General features: G+C 50.2%; 7 protein-coding genes across 7 annotated transcripts; 4 read left to right on the forward strand and 3 right to left on the reverse strand.

Annotated features, from left to right (window-relative positions):
- Positions 1-12: 12 nt before the first annotated feature.
- PtrM4_104850 (putative fungal specific transcription factor) lies at positions 13-2,130 on the forward strand (the record flags this gene model as incomplete). The annotated part of the gene is made up of 4 exons (XM_001936151.1): positions 13-811; positions 866-1,194; positions 1,241-1,329; positions 1,383-2,130. 4 exons carry the CDS (start codon positions 13-15, stop codon positions 2,128-2,130), a joined length of 1,965 nt encoding a protein of 654 aa, XP_001936186.1.
- A 314-nt stretch (positions 2,131-2,444) lies between these two features.
- On the reverse strand, positions 2,445-3,185 carry PtrM4_104860 (uncharacterized protein; the record flags this gene model as incomplete). The annotated part of the gene is made up of 1 exon (XM_001936152.2): positions 2,445-3,185. One exon carries the CDS (start codon positions 3,183-3,185, stop codon positions 2,445-2,447), a length of 741 nt encoding a protein of 246 aa, XP_001936187.2.
- A 984-nt stretch (positions 3,186-4,169) lies between these two features.
- PtrM4_104870 (GlcD, FAD/FMN-containing dehydrogenase) lies at positions 4,170-6,188 on the reverse strand (the record flags this gene model as incomplete). Its single annotated transcript, XM_066107591.1, has 2 exons — positions 4,170-4,218; positions 4,267-6,188. 2 exons carry the CDS (start codon positions 6,186-6,188, stop codon positions 4,170-4,172), a joined length of 1,971 nt encoding a protein of 656 aa, XP_065962040.1.
- Positions 6,189-7,797: 1,609 nt separating this feature from the next.
- On the forward strand, positions 7,798-8,586 carry PtrM4_104880 (uncharacterized protein; the record flags this gene model as incomplete). The annotated part of the gene is made up of 2 exons (XM_001936154.1): positions 7,798-8,436; positions 8,497-8,586. 2 exons carry the CDS (start codon positions 7,798-7,800, stop codon positions 8,584-8,586), a joined length of 729 nt encoding a protein of 242 aa, XP_001936189.1.
- A 309-nt stretch (positions 8,587-8,895) lies between these two features.
- Positions 8,896-9,703, reverse strand: PtrM4_104890 (putative zinc finger c2h2-type protein; the record flags this gene model as incomplete). Its single annotated transcript, XM_066107592.1, has 4 exons — positions 8,896-9,186; positions 9,234-9,308; positions 9,357-9,648; positions 9,696-9,703. 4 exons carry the CDS (start codon positions 9,701-9,703, stop codon positions 8,896-8,898), a joined length of 666 nt encoding a protein of 221 aa, XP_065962041.1.
- A 3,779-nt stretch (positions 9,704-13,482) lies between these two features.
- Positions 13,483-14,878, forward strand: PtrM4_104900 (uncharacterized protein; the record flags this gene model as incomplete). The annotated part of the gene is made up of 2 exons (XM_066107593.1): positions 13,483-13,494; positions 13,541-14,878. 2 exons carry the CDS (start codon positions 13,483-13,485, stop codon positions 14,876-14,878), a joined length of 1,350 nt encoding a protein of 449 aa, XP_065962042.1.
- A 1,042-nt stretch (positions 14,879-15,920) lies between these two features.
- On the forward strand, positions 15,921-17,321 carry PtrM4_104910 (uncharacterized protein; the record flags this gene model as incomplete). Its single annotated transcript, XM_066107594.1, has 1 exon — positions 15,921-17,321. The coding sequence occupies one exon, from the start codon at positions 15,921-15,923 to the stop codon at positions 17,319-17,321; it is 1,401 nt and encodes a 466-aa protein (XP_065962043.1).
- Between the last annotated feature and the right edge of the window lie 246 nt (positions 17,322-17,567).

Genomic DNA, 17,567 nt, shown 5'->3' on the forward strand with positions numbered 1-17,567 from the left:
CGAACGCTGTTGATGGAAGAGAACCCTGATCTCTTTAGACGGCCATCGAGGCAAAATCGAGATCCAGGAGCTGTATTCCCACCTCCCTCCACGGAAGGCGAAAAGCTTGCAGATGCTGTCGCAGCCGATGTATACCATCCAGGCTTCCTCGGGCCTGGATCTTATGCCGTTCTGCTTCCTCAAGATGAAGAACCGGGCCAAATTCGCGAAAGAGAAGGGTCTGTTGCATCAGAGAGATCAGATCGCGAACTCACCCATCAGCATACCATATCCAAGTCAATGAGATATCAAATGGCGTACGATGTATTAAGCACCTTCCGTCATTACAATGCAATACGGGAACTCATACTCTGGTATAACGCATCCAACGAAGCAGGCGTAATACCTGCACAGATCCAAGTTGACACCGTCAACGCCCTAGAGGCTATTGTTGACAAGCATGATCTTCGACGCAAAGCACCAAGCCCGGAACTCATAGAGCAGGTCTTGGAGTCAACAGCGCGACCCTTCGTGATATCACAGTCATTGGAAGCTCGCGACTTTCACATACTCTGCTCGGGTGAGAACCTACGCTTTGAAGTTATTGGCTTCCTCCTTGCAACAGCTGGCCGATCGCTCACATTTGGTTTTGCTCCAGACCTCTTCAATGACCCCTCCAAGAAGGACATGAAGCTACGCTTTACCGACGAGTTACTTCGCGCAAGCACAACATGTCTTTTCCTTACGACGATGCTTGCTACAGTCAATGATATCACGGTATGGATGTACTACGAGAATTACGTGTTCACAATCATGATGTGCGGATATACTGGTAAGTAGGTCTGTGGGATGTCAAAGACATTAGAACTGATTGCTATATATGTAGGCCCGCCATCATGGAGGCGTGTCAACGAGTTGTCAACACAGGTTTACGCTCTTGGTCTTCACCAAGAAAAGAAATGCGCTCATGCCCCGACTTGGCTGGCAGATACTCGCAGAAGAGTCTTTTGCGCCGCATACAATCAAGACAAATCCATATCTACATTCCTAGGACGGCCAATACGGATCAGCAAACGATACACAGATATCAGTCTTCCATTTGACCTGGCAGATAATGTGGTTACTGGCGACAAAGACGCCCTTGAGACTGCTATCCAGGCCTTGGACTCTGATGGATGGAACACACAAAGGCAGTGGCTGCGCGCCTCATGGATTGTATGATCCTCGCTCGACTTCGCTTACACAAACTAATGCACTGCAGCGTCTCCGTCACATATCACTTCGATTCCGGGAAGAGATACTTGAATTTTCGCTCATCAAGATAGATGCAAATGCCGAAGCTCAACTAATGTATGCACTGATCCTTGTTTCTGTCCTTGGAACTTCTATTGACAAATTCACAGGGACATCTCCCAGCGCATACGCACATCTTGGGAGGCGCTACCAAAACACATGCGCTACTGGAAAACCTGCTGGGAAGATAACATCCCCACATCAATCTGCCTCATGTTATGCATCGTCCATCTAACACACTGGTACAATGAGTTCATGATCCAGAGGCTGCTAGACTACAGTCCCCTAACGCTCAACACAGCTCTGCTGCGCGTTTCTATTGATCTACTCTCCAACACCCTTACCTTGGGCACAATCCGTGATCGTTTGTATGACGTTCATCGTGACATGTTGAATGGAATGCTGCTCTTTGGGGTACCCGCTGCATCTGTCCTGGCTACTGCACTCCGCGAACAGCATCTTACTGGCCAACAGTTCCCTGCTGAGGTTTCGCGCGCAGAAATCATTCGCATGCTCAGCGTACTCATCTCGCATCTTGACGCTGCTGCGCATATGGAAAATTCCGGGGCGAGGCACGGCGAGGCAAACTACAATCTTTGCCGGAAGGCTAGTAAGATCTTCACGAAGGTTATCGATGCTGTATTGGACTCGAGACCTGCGGAGGAAGTTACGCCGGCGAGGGATACAATGGGACTGGATCTTGGCCTCGATCTCTTCTCAGGTGCTGGCTTAGATGGGTTCGAGGGTCTTGACTTTCCAGGTCTTGGGATGGGACTTGGTCCTAGTGGGAACGGGAATGACATCGGTGCGGATTGGGGGACAATGGGGCAGTGGAACACTTGGGGTGGGCCGGTTTGAAAGTCTGCAATGCCATTTTCAGTGTAGTACGCACGTAATTCAGACTACCTGGTTAACACCTAGCTATCTACATCGATGGTCTCAACCCCTTGAGCATATGCACTCCATGATGTTTGTAGCACACAGCCAGCTACCCATCCACCTGGTAACCAGCAACAACTATCATGTCGCTTTCAGAACAGACATAGGAAAGAAGAAAAGACGTCCGGAAGCCCAGCATCCTCCACAATCCGTATCCTCCAGAGCCTGGTAGTAGGTTGTTAGAAAAACATTGAACCAAACACATGCATGGAGAACAATACATACCTATTTCTCTAAGCCCTGTTCTCAGCACACAGCTCGAAAGCGACACCGCTGTTGACGTTGCAAGCGCCGACGGGAGCACCAGCTTGGTAACTAAACTCAGCGACGACATAGGCGTCCTTGGCGCACACCACGTTTCCGACGCACTTGTAGGTAGGGCAGTCGTCACCGGATTTGGCTTGGATACCAGTCTCGTAACCGACGCAACCAGTCATGTCCTTCTGTCCGTCTTTCTCGACCATGCAGTCCAGGTACGAGATGTCGTAGGACACAGTCTTCTTGTCATCCCACACGGTGTACTCGAACTGCATGGGCTTGGTCATGTCCTCAGTCTTCGAAACCTTGAGTGAGATGCCGCTCTTGTCGCAAACGCGGATAGCCTCTCGGTAAGTAGTGTTGGACGGGACGAGCTGGCAGTTGGTGCTCGGTCCACAGCTCCTGTCGCCGATGGAAGAAACGTAGATGTCATGGACACATGAGTTGACAATGATGGCCGAGTTAGCCTCAGGGAAGAGGGCGGGGTAGGTTGAGGCTTTGGTGCCGGATGATTCCGGCGAGACGGTAGACGAAGAGGTTGGGGTCGACACTGCAGTTGAAGCGCCCTTGTCCGGGAGCTCGACTGTCATGGAACCTTCCAACGAAGCGGAAGCAGACGACGTGCTAGAAGACTGGCCAACCGGGTCGACAGTGACAGTAGTGTATACAGTCTCAGTGACCTCGACGACGGTGGTCACAAGAGCGCGACGATGCATCTCTGCGTGAACATGGCCGTGTCCGTGATCGTGTCCGACGCGTGCGCCGACAGTGAGCAATGGAAGCGCAATGCTGATGGTTGCGACGTAATGCATGACTGTTATCCTATGTCATACGATGTAGATGATTACAAAAGCTAGCAGGAGCTGTTGCTGCAGAGAGTGTGCAGTTGGCTGGAAGCTGTTCAGTGTCGCAGGGGGACACAAAAGGAGTGTAGATGAAAAAGCCGCTGTTCAACTTGCTGTTGTTGTTACTAGAAAGCTCTAAACAGAGGTGAGCGCAAGCTACATACGGCTGCGGGGGATTGTTGTGCCGTCTCCACTTTAAATGTCAGTGGATGATGAATGAGCGGTCACCGGACAACGGAATGACCGCGAATGACAACCGCACAAATGAGTACAAAAAGCGATAATGCCACACACAGGAGGCGCAAAAGTCTTGAAACGACAGGTGAAGCACTTACCGACAGCCTCGCCAGTTGTGATGTGGTGCTAAGCTTGGGAAATTGCGCGCGTGCACTTCACTTCTGTAAGAGTGACACATGAACTCGTCAGAAGATTGGAATGCCCAGTGATCGGACGAAGATAGCGTACAAACAACATGGAGGATCTGAAGTACAAGTGGCAGGACTTGAGACAAGGAGAAGCGAAATACTAAGATTTATTGGAACAAGGTCCCTCTAGTAGTATGACTACTATGGATAACCGAGTGGGAGGAGGGACAAGGCGGGGTGGCTACAGCGTATTGTATTGACTATCGTGTTATATGTCAAGGTCTCACTCTATTGTGGTGGGTGCTATTGCCCACCGGGCAGTGCCTGCCACACCAGCACATCATGTGATCCCCAAGCACCTTCTACCTGGACTGAACCCAGATATTCTCAACAAGATTTGATATTGAAATCTACCTAGTAAATAGCAAAACTGCCATGACCAACGCTGCGGTGCAATCTGAGGTATTTATCGAACAAGACCGACTGACGCTCAAGGTTGCAAATCCTCGAGTGTCTGAGCATAGCAAGAATACTTCGGGCTATAGCTAGTTAGTTGTCATTCACGAAGACACAGTCTGATAACTTACTCATCATATCCCGTCCACCCTACACACTTCCAGCAGTTGAACAGACCCGTGGGGTCATATCGCTGCTTTATAGCCAGCAACTTGTTATATTGTGTCCCAAAGAAAGTTTCCTTCCAATTCTCCTCAGTCCAATCACCTTCGTTCAAATAGCATCCTCCACCTGGTGTCAAGGCCTTGAAAGGTTCGATTGTAGCGGAGACCGTCTTTTGGATCTGTGCTCGCATCTCCAGCGATGTTGCTGTCGTCCAGAACTGGCCCATGACCACTTCCCAGAGGGATTCCCTCCAGATAGGGTTGACGCTAGTTTTGCCGTTGTCGGGATTGTTATCTGGGCCAGTAGCGTAGAGCTGGGCACCACCTCCTCCGTGATTGCTATAGGAAAATTGCATTGCGGTGACGACGGCAGTGACGAGTTGCTCGATCTTGTTTGGTGTAGTGAAGAGATCTTTGGGGATGAATCGCCCCGCGCCGTTGAAACCCAGGCCGACTGGCCCGTTACGGGATACCGATGGCCTTTCCGTGAACTCGTGCCATTGTGAGAACTTCTTGAATGAATGGTATTCATTTTCGGTGATTTCGAGACCAGGTAGATGGGTGAGTAGGTCGTGAAATTTTGCAGTGACGTTCTTAATCGCGTCGGGGTCGGTAGAAGGCATGACCTGTAGGAACACTACATGATCTGGTAGTACGAAGTTGAACCCGGCAACGCCGTTCTCACCAAAGTGAGACTGGTTCGAAGCAAGTCCAGTAAGAATGGCGCGGTGTATGCTCGACTCAGTGATGTTTTCCGGCGCTTCGAAATGAGCCTGAAAGCTGTAGACGTTGATGGGTACGGCCGGGTGAAGTTGGAACTTGTAGGATGTAAGCACAGCGTAGCTGCCGCCACCTCCTCCACGCATCGCCCAGAAAAGGTCTGGATCACTGCATTCGTTGATAGTGCGTTGTTCACCATCAGCGGTGACGACATCAAACTCGACAGCCTGATCGACCATCAAGCCGTACTTTGGTCCCAGCGGTCCATGGCCGCCTGCTTGGCCGAAGCCTCCGGCGATACCGACCGAAGCCACAGCTCCTACAGTGACAAGCATATCATGTGGCTCGAAAGCTTCCCAGGCTTCTTGAGCTTGTATCCCGGCACCGATCTCGCCAATATTCTTATAACGGGTGTCGCATCCCTTCGGCTGAAACTTCTTATGGAACTTGGTGTCTTTCAGGTTGTGGGTCCAAATTGCCAGGGAGTTTGGAGCCGTCGATCGTCCAAAGTAGTCGTGTCCTGTATTTTTGATGGAAATTCCAATGCCATGCTTGCGAACAAAATCCAAAATTTTGCTGATGTCGTTGCTTGATCTGGCATCGACGTAATATGCGGAGAGTCTTCCCAGCGAACAGGCACCGGAGACAGGCTCTGGGGTGTTGGCCGAGTTCAAAGCGCACTGCGAGCGACCGCATCTCTCCCAGTCGAGAAACTCCATGGATCCGTATTGCTTAGTTCGCGAGACGCCGTCTCCGTAGTTCTTCGCGACCTCCTGACATTGCTTGCTGGACGGATCAGAGTAGCATGGCGCGGCCCAAGGGACTGTCAGCTTGAGATGGCCGTCAACGCTTTGGTTGAAAGCATTCCATTCGTATGTCGATGGCCAGCAAGACTGTCCGGGTGTGCATGTGTAGTTCAACGACGGTGAAATCTTGTGTAACATCATGGGCCATGCCGTCCGACCAGAGATAAATTGCTTACACAGAGTGTATGAGCTGTACAGAGCAATTGCGCCCAGCAGGGGCAACAATACAGCGTTGCAGAGGGGACCGCCCGAGTTTCGTGCTCTAGTCGTATCTGTGTGTCGTAACTCTCCGTCAGTCACCTCCAACCTGTCGACACTTGCTGCCTTTTCGTTCAACAGCGGCTGCCGCTCCACGGACGTCATTTTGCCGATTAATCAAAATCGTGCTTCGTTCAACGCAACACAAGACAATCGGTGAATGCCTTTACGGTTAATCTTTCCGGTTCAATATCGAGAGAATATGCTGTGTCGTCCAAAATGGAAATGAAGGCAAAAGTAGTAAGCAACGGAAAGCAACCCATTATAAGCAAAGGACCTTCTAGCCACAAGGCTATTGTAGGCATACCATACTTCACGTGAATCCGAACATGATGTGCGGCAGCCTGCATCCGGAAAAGGGCTGACTGGATCTCAGCCTCAGTGTACAATTCCTTCGGTACAAAGTAGCCAACCATATTATCGGACCAAATGGTGAACTACGTGTTCTAGCCAGTGTTGGAACAGGCACTGAACACTGCCCCTGGTTCGTAGCAGGCAGACGGGATGGGGCGCTCAAGGCTGACACGGGACGACCGGGCGTTGCGCATACGCGATGTGTGTATGGAGAGATGTTGCCCGTGTGGCCCCCACGCGTTGCCGAAATGGGTATCGAGCACAGTAGACGGACCACAGCTGATGCACAAGTAATCAGCCAGTCCAGCCGCCGAGATGTGTGGCTGAAAGCACGGGCTCCGTGTGAGTTTCCCTTGACTATTACCTGGGTAGCGATGTTGGGTGAGGGCGGCAAGAGGAGTCATATCGATGACGTCATCGCCAGAAAAGAAACTACTCCAAATCCGGGTCTCCACCACACAGGCATCTATCGCAGGCTAGGTACGATTATGTTGTAGCGTACCGGAAAAAGCTACGCGTTTGGACTTTCACAAGAATTCAAGTCCTACAGTCAGCTCGACCAGATCAACAGCATGGATGCTACCAGATCAAGCACGCATGTCGCATCCGGCTTGGAAATCCGTATCATCGCCCTTGAAGATTGTGCACATACCTATATCAGTGTCTGGTGCTGTGACTAGACTCCATCCGAGGTGTCGAAAAAGGGAGGACGGCATAGGTCATTTAAAGCTACCTTTCCCCGAACAAAATAAACGCCTCATGCCAGAGTAAGTATTAGTAACACATGATAATAAAGGTCTGCACCATGGACGTTTAAGAGAGAAATCGATAACTGACAGTCGTATCTGGAAGACCACTAACCTCTGTACTTCGGTACTGTCACTCATTATTGTTACTCTGTTTCGGTTACTCAATCTCCAGTCACCGGTCAGTCATCAGCACCTCAGTCGCAGTCTTGTTACCCTTCTTTTCATCTCAAAGTATCATCTACAAGTCATCGCCTCGAAATCATGCGTTAAAGCCCTCAGAGTCACATTCGCCGCCGTGACGCATAGCCAGACTCCGCAACAATCAATCGATTGACATGATTGATTCCTATATAGGTTAAAGAATTACTTCATTAGGCAGCCTTTAACCTAGATAGGAATCAATCATGCCGATCCGATTGATTGTTGCGGAGTCTGCGCATAGCACTCGTTACTTTTAAAATCACGCAACGGAACATTGTACCACAAACCCCAACACATTTTTGAGTTTCAGCACCATAGTACTGCCCATACAGGTTTCTGAAATGTTATTCTTGTTGTCTTTAGTTCTCTCGTCGACTTTGGTCGCCGCAGTGCCCCATCTCAATCGTATCATGCATCGACATGGCTTGTCGACTCGCAGCCTCATTACGCTGGACGCCAAGCCACTGGCCCAACGGGATACGCAACTCATCGTCTCCAATGTCGAGCGCATGACCGACGAACAAGTTGCGGCAGCAGTCACCGCTTCCAAAAGCTGCACTGTTGGGCGAGCCCAACTACCCCTTTACCCTGGCGTACCCAACCCGAGCTACGACACCGGATCCCAACAGCTCAATATCTTCCCAATACCAGAGAGCATTCCGAACAAATTGACACTCAGGAACTATTGCTCCTATGAGGTATTCTATGTCTACGAGATTCCCGGTGCATCTGCCGAGACAGGCTGTCTGTCTGCTGGGGGAACCGTCCCCGTAGATCTCGTCAGCACCGTAGATCCTATAGGTCCCGTATTCAAGATGAGCAAGGAGAGCAATCTTTCAAAGTCCGTCAACGTTGAATATAGCTCAGGCAGTTTCGGCATGTACAATCTCAGCCTAATATCTTGTCTGGGCGTGGTGGACGGCAAACCTGATGCGGATACCAGCGCTTGCGTAGGGTTTGAGGCAGGACTGCAGCTCAGCCAGCCTGGTGGAATGGCGTTTCAGTGTGCGGCCAATACTTGGTGTGACGATCAGGCATACTTCTATGGGGTGAGTTATCCTGAAATTTTGTGAATGGTTGAGTGGGGCTGACTAGAAACGTGCGTTCAGGAAAATCTTTGCAAAGGGCAAAATCCGTTGCACATGCTCGACCAGAGCAAGGGACTTACGATGGAATTATGTGTTGGCAACAAGACATGATGCAGACCTACCTTGTTCATCATGCTTCTTTAGTTGGCTTCGATAATTCTATTACACTCGTGTACGCTTATGTATTGTATACTATTGGTGTCGCAAGGCCAGCAAACACGTTCGCACGATGCTTCCTGTTCAACCTGCATCTACCTGACAATATATCTGAATCATTCTAGCTCGGAACCCTTTGCAATTGTCCATACATTACTAAGGTTCTTCAAAGCTACGACCTAGCCAGATCCCAAATTCACAGCCACTACTCCCTTCTATCACTGTGGAATATGTCGAGATCATCATCGCCATGCCTCCCTAGCCCTATAGTCCTTTGGCCAGAAGGTTGCGCAGATGCTTCATAGTAGGGCTGTCCAATGTCTCCTCGCACTTGGATGACTCGACGTGTTGGAACAGGCTAGACAACTTCGGTAACGGAGTATCGCAAGTCGGGCAATAGAATGGATCTTCATCATACAACGTGTCTCCCTCATACAGCAGTTCCTCGCGGCAGTCTTCGTAGATGAAGTGGCTCCACTTAAGGCATTGGGCAGCCAGCTTGTTGAGGTCGATATAGTCAGTGTTGTCGCAGGTGCCGCATTCGAGATGGATAATCTGGAAAGATAAGCAGCAGATTCGCGATACTTAACGACAACACATACCATGCCACCGTAGGTCTTGAACTTTTTTTCGCAGCACAGACACCTGTATGTCCGGTTGCGATGCGACAGTCGGTGCTAAATATCTTCAGAACATGCGCTCTCCAGGTAATCAAAGCGACATACCTGATATAGATGAGACAGAGAACTGAAGTGCCTCTCGCAATCAGTGCACACATTGAACTCGTCAACATGCTTCTGGTATCCACCATCTTCATTGTCCCAATGCATTCCTCTGCCATCGTCGCAATCTTGGCAAACAGTACGGCATCCATCGGCGCGACAGTGGTCGAGCAACTCATCCCAAGAATGGCCGTCGAACTCGCATTCATCGCACTCCCAATGGCTGGAGGAATCTTGGAGATGCTGCTGGATCGCGTTGTAGGTGTTGAAAGACCTGTCGCACCGATCGCAGTACCTATTGCATGTGAGTTACGAAATGACGTCTTCCCGGTTTCTACTTACTCGGCCATTTTTGCAAGAGAGCAGCTTTGGAGGCCGTACTGATACTGATGTAAATTGTTATTGTGGGATGTGAAGGAAAGACTTGGACCTTGTCGCGCAATCTACGGTTGGCTAGGCTGTAACGGGCTGAGCCCGAGGTCACATGACTAGGCTGGCAGCCTAGTCGCTTCCTTCCTTCTATTACTCCTGCCGCCAAGAGCATGTGGGACGTGCGCTAAGCCAAACAAAGCTAAATAGCTGCTACTACTCTCTCTTTCTCTTTATCTTGACTATAAATAGCATCTAGACTAGGTAGCTAGAATATAGTACCTATAAACTGTTTATATAATGTGGTGGAGCAAGTGGGAATGAACGGACCCGAAGGGCGCTCGGACAGTGGAAACCATATGGGATCGCGAAGGATCCCATCGGACATCACTCAGACACCGACACACACACACACACAACAATCTAATCTCTAATACTTGCATCGAGCACACGTTCCTGTGGGAAAATCCTCTACTACACTAGATTCCTCTCTGCCGTAGCAGTTAGAAGGACACTAGATTGCATACGATCTCTAGGCAGATTACTATATCTCGCAGCACTAGCTTTATTATCCTATACTAATGTTACAGCGTGATGTCTATAGTCCTGTATCCCCGTATCTAAATCTTTATACTACTAGCCTATATGTAGTCTCCCAATAATAACGGGTAGTAGTTGTATATCCGATCTAGATTATTTGTGATGTAGCACGTCGCTCCTAAATTAAGAATAAATGATCGTGCGAGAGGGTACGTGTGCTTAGCTGTCCCACTCCGTGCGATAGTAGTAAACCACAGTCCGCAACAATCAATTAAGTGGGTCCTAGAAGGTTCAGATTGGATTGATTGATTACCGCTTTAAGCCTAGTAGTTACCTATAGGAGTTTAAGCCCTACCTAGATAGGTAAGTGGGTCTAGGAGAGTGACCGGATTGAATTGATTGTTGCGGAGTCTATAGTAAACGCGGCGTGTCACGAGAGACTACGTCGCAGTCGAACACAGACAGAAGATAGTCTTTACAGTTCTTTATTGATCGTAGTGTCACGAGAGGCAACGAGCAGTAATCTCAGAACTTATGAAGAAGTTTGATTTGTGTGCTACGTACAGTACTCAAGTGTAAATACAAGACGTTGCGTGAAGAAAAGAAGTGGAGAGTTCCACCAGAGAAAGATATATAGCGGAAGGAAGCTTGTGTGACGTCATACAGATGTCGGGGCAGTAGCATACTGTCGAGGATAGTACATTACGCTGTTGCGATAGGAGCGTACGGGTTAAGAGCAGGAGCGCATAGGTTAGAGGCAGGAGTGTCAAAGGGACCACGGTGGTTACCGTGACAGTACCCCCCTCTTACTCTCGAGCTCTCAAGAGAGTGAGTAATAGCAGTATTATTCCTAATATTAGGTTAAGTTAATATTAATAGTTTTGGTTTTTCTAGGAACTTTTCGTAGAAGCGAACGACGGCGTCGTTCTCTTCTAGCTCTTTAGCAGGTTCCTAAGAAAGTTCTTTATAGCTAACCTATTTCACGAGGTACTCGTGTCGCTTTCGTCGTTTATTGTAGCGGAGGTTCTCGACGCTCTTAACAAAGTAATATAGCTCACCGTCTACGAATGCTAGCTTAGGTGGCAGTACGTGCTAGCTAGGCAGGAAATCTAATTTTGCTGCCGCAAGTCGGAGGAGGGATACATAAAAGACTAGATAAATCTTCATTATAGCGGGTAGGTCGAGTCATTATACGTAAGAGGAGATTTTCTTAACTACACGGTAAGGACCAAGGTTCTTCTAGTCGAGCTTTTTCAAGGCGCGTTGTGTTCTAATGTTGCGGGCGTCGAGCCAGACTTCGTCGCCGACCTCGTACGCTAGTGCTGGCAACCGTTTTTGGTTGGTATATTCTTGTTGCATAGCTTGTGCCTATGTTATTTCTTCGCGGATGAACTTAGTCACATCGCGCATCTTCTCGATTATCTAATTTACTTCTCGAGCCTGTAAGGCTTAGTACGCAGGTCTCTTTATGCTAGAGGGTAGTTTAAACTTTATTCGGGGGTTCTGGCTATAACAGGCCATTATTAGGGACACCCTAGTAGATTCGGATACGGTATTGTTGGCTTCAAACTGGGCGGTAGGTAACTAGCTTACCTAGTTATCCTGTCTGTAGTTCGTGTACGCGCGTAGGACTTGTTCTATAACGGCGTTTGCATTCTCGGTTTAACTATTAGTTTTAGGATAAAATCCTATTAAGAAGCGCGGGTCGATCTTTAGTTATTTGCACAATTCCTCGTAAAAGGCGGAGACGAACTGGCTGCCTCGGTTAGAAATAATCGTGTCTAGGAGGCCGTGGTTGCACCACACGTAGCGGAGGAACATTCGCGCGACGTCTACGGCTTCTATCTTAGTACAGGGGATTATATAACGGTATTTTGTTAATTAGTTAATAACTACTATAATGTTTTTGTATCCTTTAGATTTAGGGAGATTAACAACAAAGTTAATAGAGATGTCTTGCTATCTCCGTTCAGGTACAGGCAGCGGTTTCAGAAGGCCGTGGTACTTCTCGCGAGAAGCCTTCGAACGGCGACAGATATAGCAGCAGCTAATATATCGACGAATTGTGTCGAACATGCGGGGCTAGTAGTACTCGCGTTAGACGAGTTCGAGTGTTTTGCCACGGCCAGGATAGCCACCACACGCGGAGTCATGTGCTGCGCGGAGGATCTTAATCTTAAGCTCATCGTTGTCAGGTATAACGAGCCGGTCGCGATAGTATAAGCGTCCTCCTCTAGCTTCGCATTCGCTTAAGGTTAGGATCTTCGACTGTCGAGCACCATCTTTAAGCAGTTGCAAGGTTTCTTTAACTAGCGGGTCGAGTGGGTCGGCTTAGTACTTATCCTTAATAATTTAATAGATAGAGCGATCTGTTTCTGTAAGGCAGATTTCCACTAGCGCCTTAAACAGTTTAGGTCTTAGTAGCGTCTGCTTTTAGGCTTCTTAGGCTTCGTCTTAGGCGAGCTGGTCTTAAGAACGTTGGGTAAGGGCATTAGGCTTTTCGCCTTGCTTTCTAGGGCGGTATGTGATCGTAAAGTTGAATCGCGACAAGTATTTAGCCTAGCGTGCTTATTAGTGGCTAAGCTGCTTCGTCGTTGCAAAGTACTGCAGATTCTTGTAATCGCTCAACATAGTGATAGGAAACGTGGCTCCTTCTAGTTTAGGTCTCCACTGTTCGAAGTATTATACGATAGCGAGCAGCTCCTTGTCGTAAATTTCGTAATTATTCTTAGCTAGGTTTATCCTTTTTAAGTAATAAGCGACAGGCCTAAGTGTCCTATTAGTGTTACGCTGCGACAGCACTCCTGCGGTGACACCGAACACCAACTTTTAAGGAATTTGGGACCCTTATAAAATTATACGATTTTTACATCATTTTAACGGCACGGCGGCCTGTAACTACCTCAGCTAAATAACCGCTTTCTGCTCTCGCGGAGGTGGTTAGAATGGCTAATGTAGAAACTCCAGAGAGGGCGCCACGGAGTGCCCAACCCCCCCATACACGATCAGAGGAGCCTGAGAGCCCTATTAATACTGACCTGCGCGGCAACAAGAGGAGGCAGCGAGCACATACTCGTGCTGAACCTTCTATCGGTAGCACTGCGCCCACCTCCTACAATCAAGCTGTCTCTGAAGCGGTCCGCCAGCGGATTCAGGCAGCCCAAAAAGCTACAAACCTCCACCACTCCATCATAACGGATCTAGCGACAGCTGTCGACAGATGCCTTGGGAAGTACACCGACCCAGACGGAGCCCGTGTGGCTAAGGACCTTCAACAGAAGGTGCTAAGGGCTATTAACACCTCCCTAATCACGCCCCTAATCACGCCCCCAAACTCAGGGAGCGACTCTGACACTACGCACCGCTCCTGGGCGGACGTAGCTAGGACCCTGAAAAATCCAACCCCCCCAGCAAGGGGGGCCGCTACGACGAAAGCGGCCACGGCTGCCCCAAAGCAGCTAGCTCAAACTCCTAGGCGACCTCTAAACACTGACAACCGTATCCTTATAGCGGTTGGAGCGGAGGCTCGGCTCCAACGGGCATCACCATTTGCGGCCCGCATGGCTATTGTAAAGGCGATTAAGGAAATTACCCCCTCCGACATACCTACGGCAAAACATATCAAGACTGGCTGGGCGATTACGCCCCGCAACGACAAAATCAAGGCCCTGCTTATGGGGCAGGAGAATCGCGAACTCATGATCCGAGCGGTAGAGGGCGAGAGCGCAAGACTACCTGAACGATGGGTGAACTATGCAGTCCAGGGCGTAGAAAGCTCATACCGCACTATCACAGGGGAAAGTATACCCACCACAATAGACGATATAGTCAGCGAAGCTCTGTCCCAGACAGGGATCGAACCGGCGAGCTGCCGGCCCTTCAGACATGGACCCACGGAGGGAAGGACAACCTGGATTATATCTTTCACCAGACCCGTACGATCGTTTCGCCTATTTGGGACGGGCGACTACGCGCACGAGATAAAGAAGAACTCACCTGCAATGCTGCACGACCCAGGCTGCCTAGGGTACTGCAAAACCAGCCGCTGCACAAGGCCAGCCCGCTGCACGACATGCAGCAAAACAACGGCAACTCACCAGGGACCACACGGAGAACAATGCAAAGACACACCAAAGTGCGCCAACTGCCACGGCCCATTTCCAGCAACCCACGACAAGTGCCCAGCAGCCCCAACGAGGGCGAACGGCCGACTCATCCAACCCACAAAGGGGGAACTAAAAGTCATTAGGGAGGCGGGTGACCGTGCTTCTGAGGTAATGCAGCCAGCTAGAGGAAGACAGACAGGCAGCACGGTCGAAACCTCCATTGAAATCACGGACGGCGACATAGCTAATACTACTGAGCCTGTGGGAACACCTACGGACGCAAGTAAAAGAAGCCGACAAGACGTAAACAACCTAAACACAGCCACTGTTAGAGAGCCCGCAACCACCCTAGGGACTAGGAGGTCTAAGAGAACAGCTGCAACTACGCAAGACCTCAACCTAGCGCGAATGTCTGCTAGAAGCGTGCAGCCTAGCACCGCTGACCAAGACCCTAATACGTCATCGTCTGAGCACGCTGACACTGAAATGAGCCTCGGATCTAGTGCGTAATGAGGGCACAACCCGCAAATTCACCCGGCGAAACCACGCCACACCGACACAGACAAATGCAGGTATGCTGGGTGAATGTGGCCAGAAGCTCGCCTTGCCACATTACAGCCTTAGAACGTGCATGGGAAGCAGACATAGACATAGTATGCATCCAAGAACCCTTTACTCTCACTGGAACCCGGACCTCTACACACCCAGGATTCCATATGATATCGCCAGTGATAAGCTGGAACAACCCCACAACGTGGGGAACTGACCGACCACGGGTGCTCACCTATACCCGTAAGAGCCCAAATATAAGGGCTACTCTTATACACCCACGCATCAGCCGGGATGTGCTATGGATCGAGGCCAACGGCTACCGCATATTGAATGTTTATAGGCAGCCACAGAATGACTCGACATTTCAATACCTCACAGCTTTAACGCCACCCCGTAACTGCCTTATAGGGGGTGACTTAAACGCCCGCCATGAACTTTTTGAGCCCGGCTCCACGTCGGCCAATAGGGGGGCAGAGATCGCCCGCTGGGCCACTCAGAACGACATACCCTACATCGGCGAGGCAGGTAACCCAACACATCGGGCGGGACACGTGCTAGACGTATCCTTCTCAAATATACCCTTCGCTAGAACGACAGTCCGCGAAGATATGTATACAGGGTCAGACCATTTCACCCTAGTGACTAGACTCCGCAACAATCAATTCAATCCGGTCACTCTCCTAGACCCACTTACCTATCTAGGTAGGGCTTAAACTCCTATAGGTAACTACTAGGCTTAAAGCGGTAATCAATCAATCCAATCTGAACCTTCTAGGACCCACTTAATTGATTGTTGCGGACTGTGCTAGTGACTGTCCTTCCAAGCCGAGGGAGAGCGGTGCTAGAACAGCATCACTACCGGGTCCACGAGAGAAACATAGATAGGTTTGCCGGGCTAGTTCAACTCTACACAGTAGGCGTACAGCCAATTAGCAATAGCGCCCCAGCGGACGTAATCGACGCAAGCATAGCTAGAATCACCCAAGCTATAGGAGATGCAATGCACGCGGCGGGAACACCAAATAGAGAAAAAGGCCACTCCGCCCCATGGTGGACAGAGGACTGTAGAGTGGCGTATAAGCGGCATATCCAGGAAAAGTCGGACTATGGCCAATCCCCCTCAGAAGCCACCCGTGCGTTCCTAGCTACGGTACGAAAAGCCAAGAGAACGTACTGGCAGCAGCGCATAGACGGCTGTAATAACGACAAAGATCTATACAAGCTAGTAGGCTGGCATAAACTATCATTCGACCAACGGGACACCCCACTTGTAATCGAAGGTAGGACAATCACAGCACCACTCGAGAAAGCTGAGGCACTTAGAGAGGCAATCCTCGACCGTTTTTCGGCGGAGGACGACCTCCTAGAACCACCGCCTCTTGACAACGACCCGCAAACCACGCCACTACCATGGGACACATACATATCGATGGAGGAGACTGAACGCTACGTGATTGGAGTATCTAGCACCTCCCCAGGACCCGATCAGGTGACCGTCCGACTCCTAAAGGCATGCTGGGAACACATTAGACACCTAGTGCTAGGCATCTACCGGGCGTGCATGGAACAAGGCCACTACCCAGCCGCCTGGAAGACGGTAGAAGTGGCCATGATACCCAAAGTCGGGAAGAAGGATAAGTCCTCACCCAGATCAATGAGACCAATTGCCCTATCGTCCTGTCTAGGGAAGGGACTCGAGCGTATCATAGCAAGGCGCATAGCACACACAGCTATGGCTTTTGACATCCTAAGCCCACAGCACGGTGGAGCGCTGCCAAAACGCTCTGCGATGGACCTGGCGACCGCATTCACACACGACGTGGAGATGGCTTGGTCAAGACACGAGCATGTCTCTATGCTCACGTTAGACGTCCAAGGGGCGTTTGACGCGCTACTGAAAAACAGGCTACTACACCGAATGCGGCAACAAGGGTGGCCACCCCTACTCCGGAAATTTATCCAGAACTTCCTGTCGGAAAGGAGGGTGCGAGTACGCCTAGGCAATGTCACTACACCTGTACATCGAGTGGCCTGCGGCACCCCGCAGGGATCGCCGCTATCACCGGTCCTATACACCCTATACCTAGCTGAACTACTCAACCAGGACCGAAAACTCCGGTTCGGGTATGCCGACGACATCAACCTATACCGGGTCTCCCACTCTTTAGACGAGAACGTCGCACTGCTAGCAGAGGACCTCAAATCTATCAATGAATGGGGAGCTGCGAACAAGATCACGTTTGCACCAGAGAAACGGGAGCTGATCCACCTCACGCGCCAGAAAGGACTACATGCGCCGCCAATCCAATTGGAAGATCAAACAATTCACCCTATAGCCCCTGCGCAGGGGGAAGCCAGACAGCGCTGCGCTGGCTTGGGGTGTGGTTTGATAGGGGACTAACTTTCAAGAAGCACGTCGCAGAAAGGGCGGCGCAAGCTAGGAAAGTAGCGAACCATCTCCGGAGCCTCGCCAACACAGCCCACGGCCCTCCAGCAGGATCGCTACGCAAGGCAGCCATAACATGTATCCTGCCCATACTACTATACGGAGCCGAAACATGGTACGAGGGCAGGACGAAGAACCCACGAATTGCAAGGGTTTCCCGTAAACCCACGGTCAGCACTAGGGTAGGCTGGCACCTAACCA

The sequence above is a fragment of the Pyrenophora tritici-repentis genome, chromosome 5 (assembly GCF_003171515.1).
Source record: "Pyrenophora tritici-repentis strain M4 chromosome 5, whole genome shotgun sequence".
In the NCBI taxonomy this organism is placed as follows: Eukaryota; Fungi; Ascomycota; class Dothideomycetes; order Pleosporales; family Pleosporaceae; genus Pyrenophora; species Pyrenophora tritici-repentis.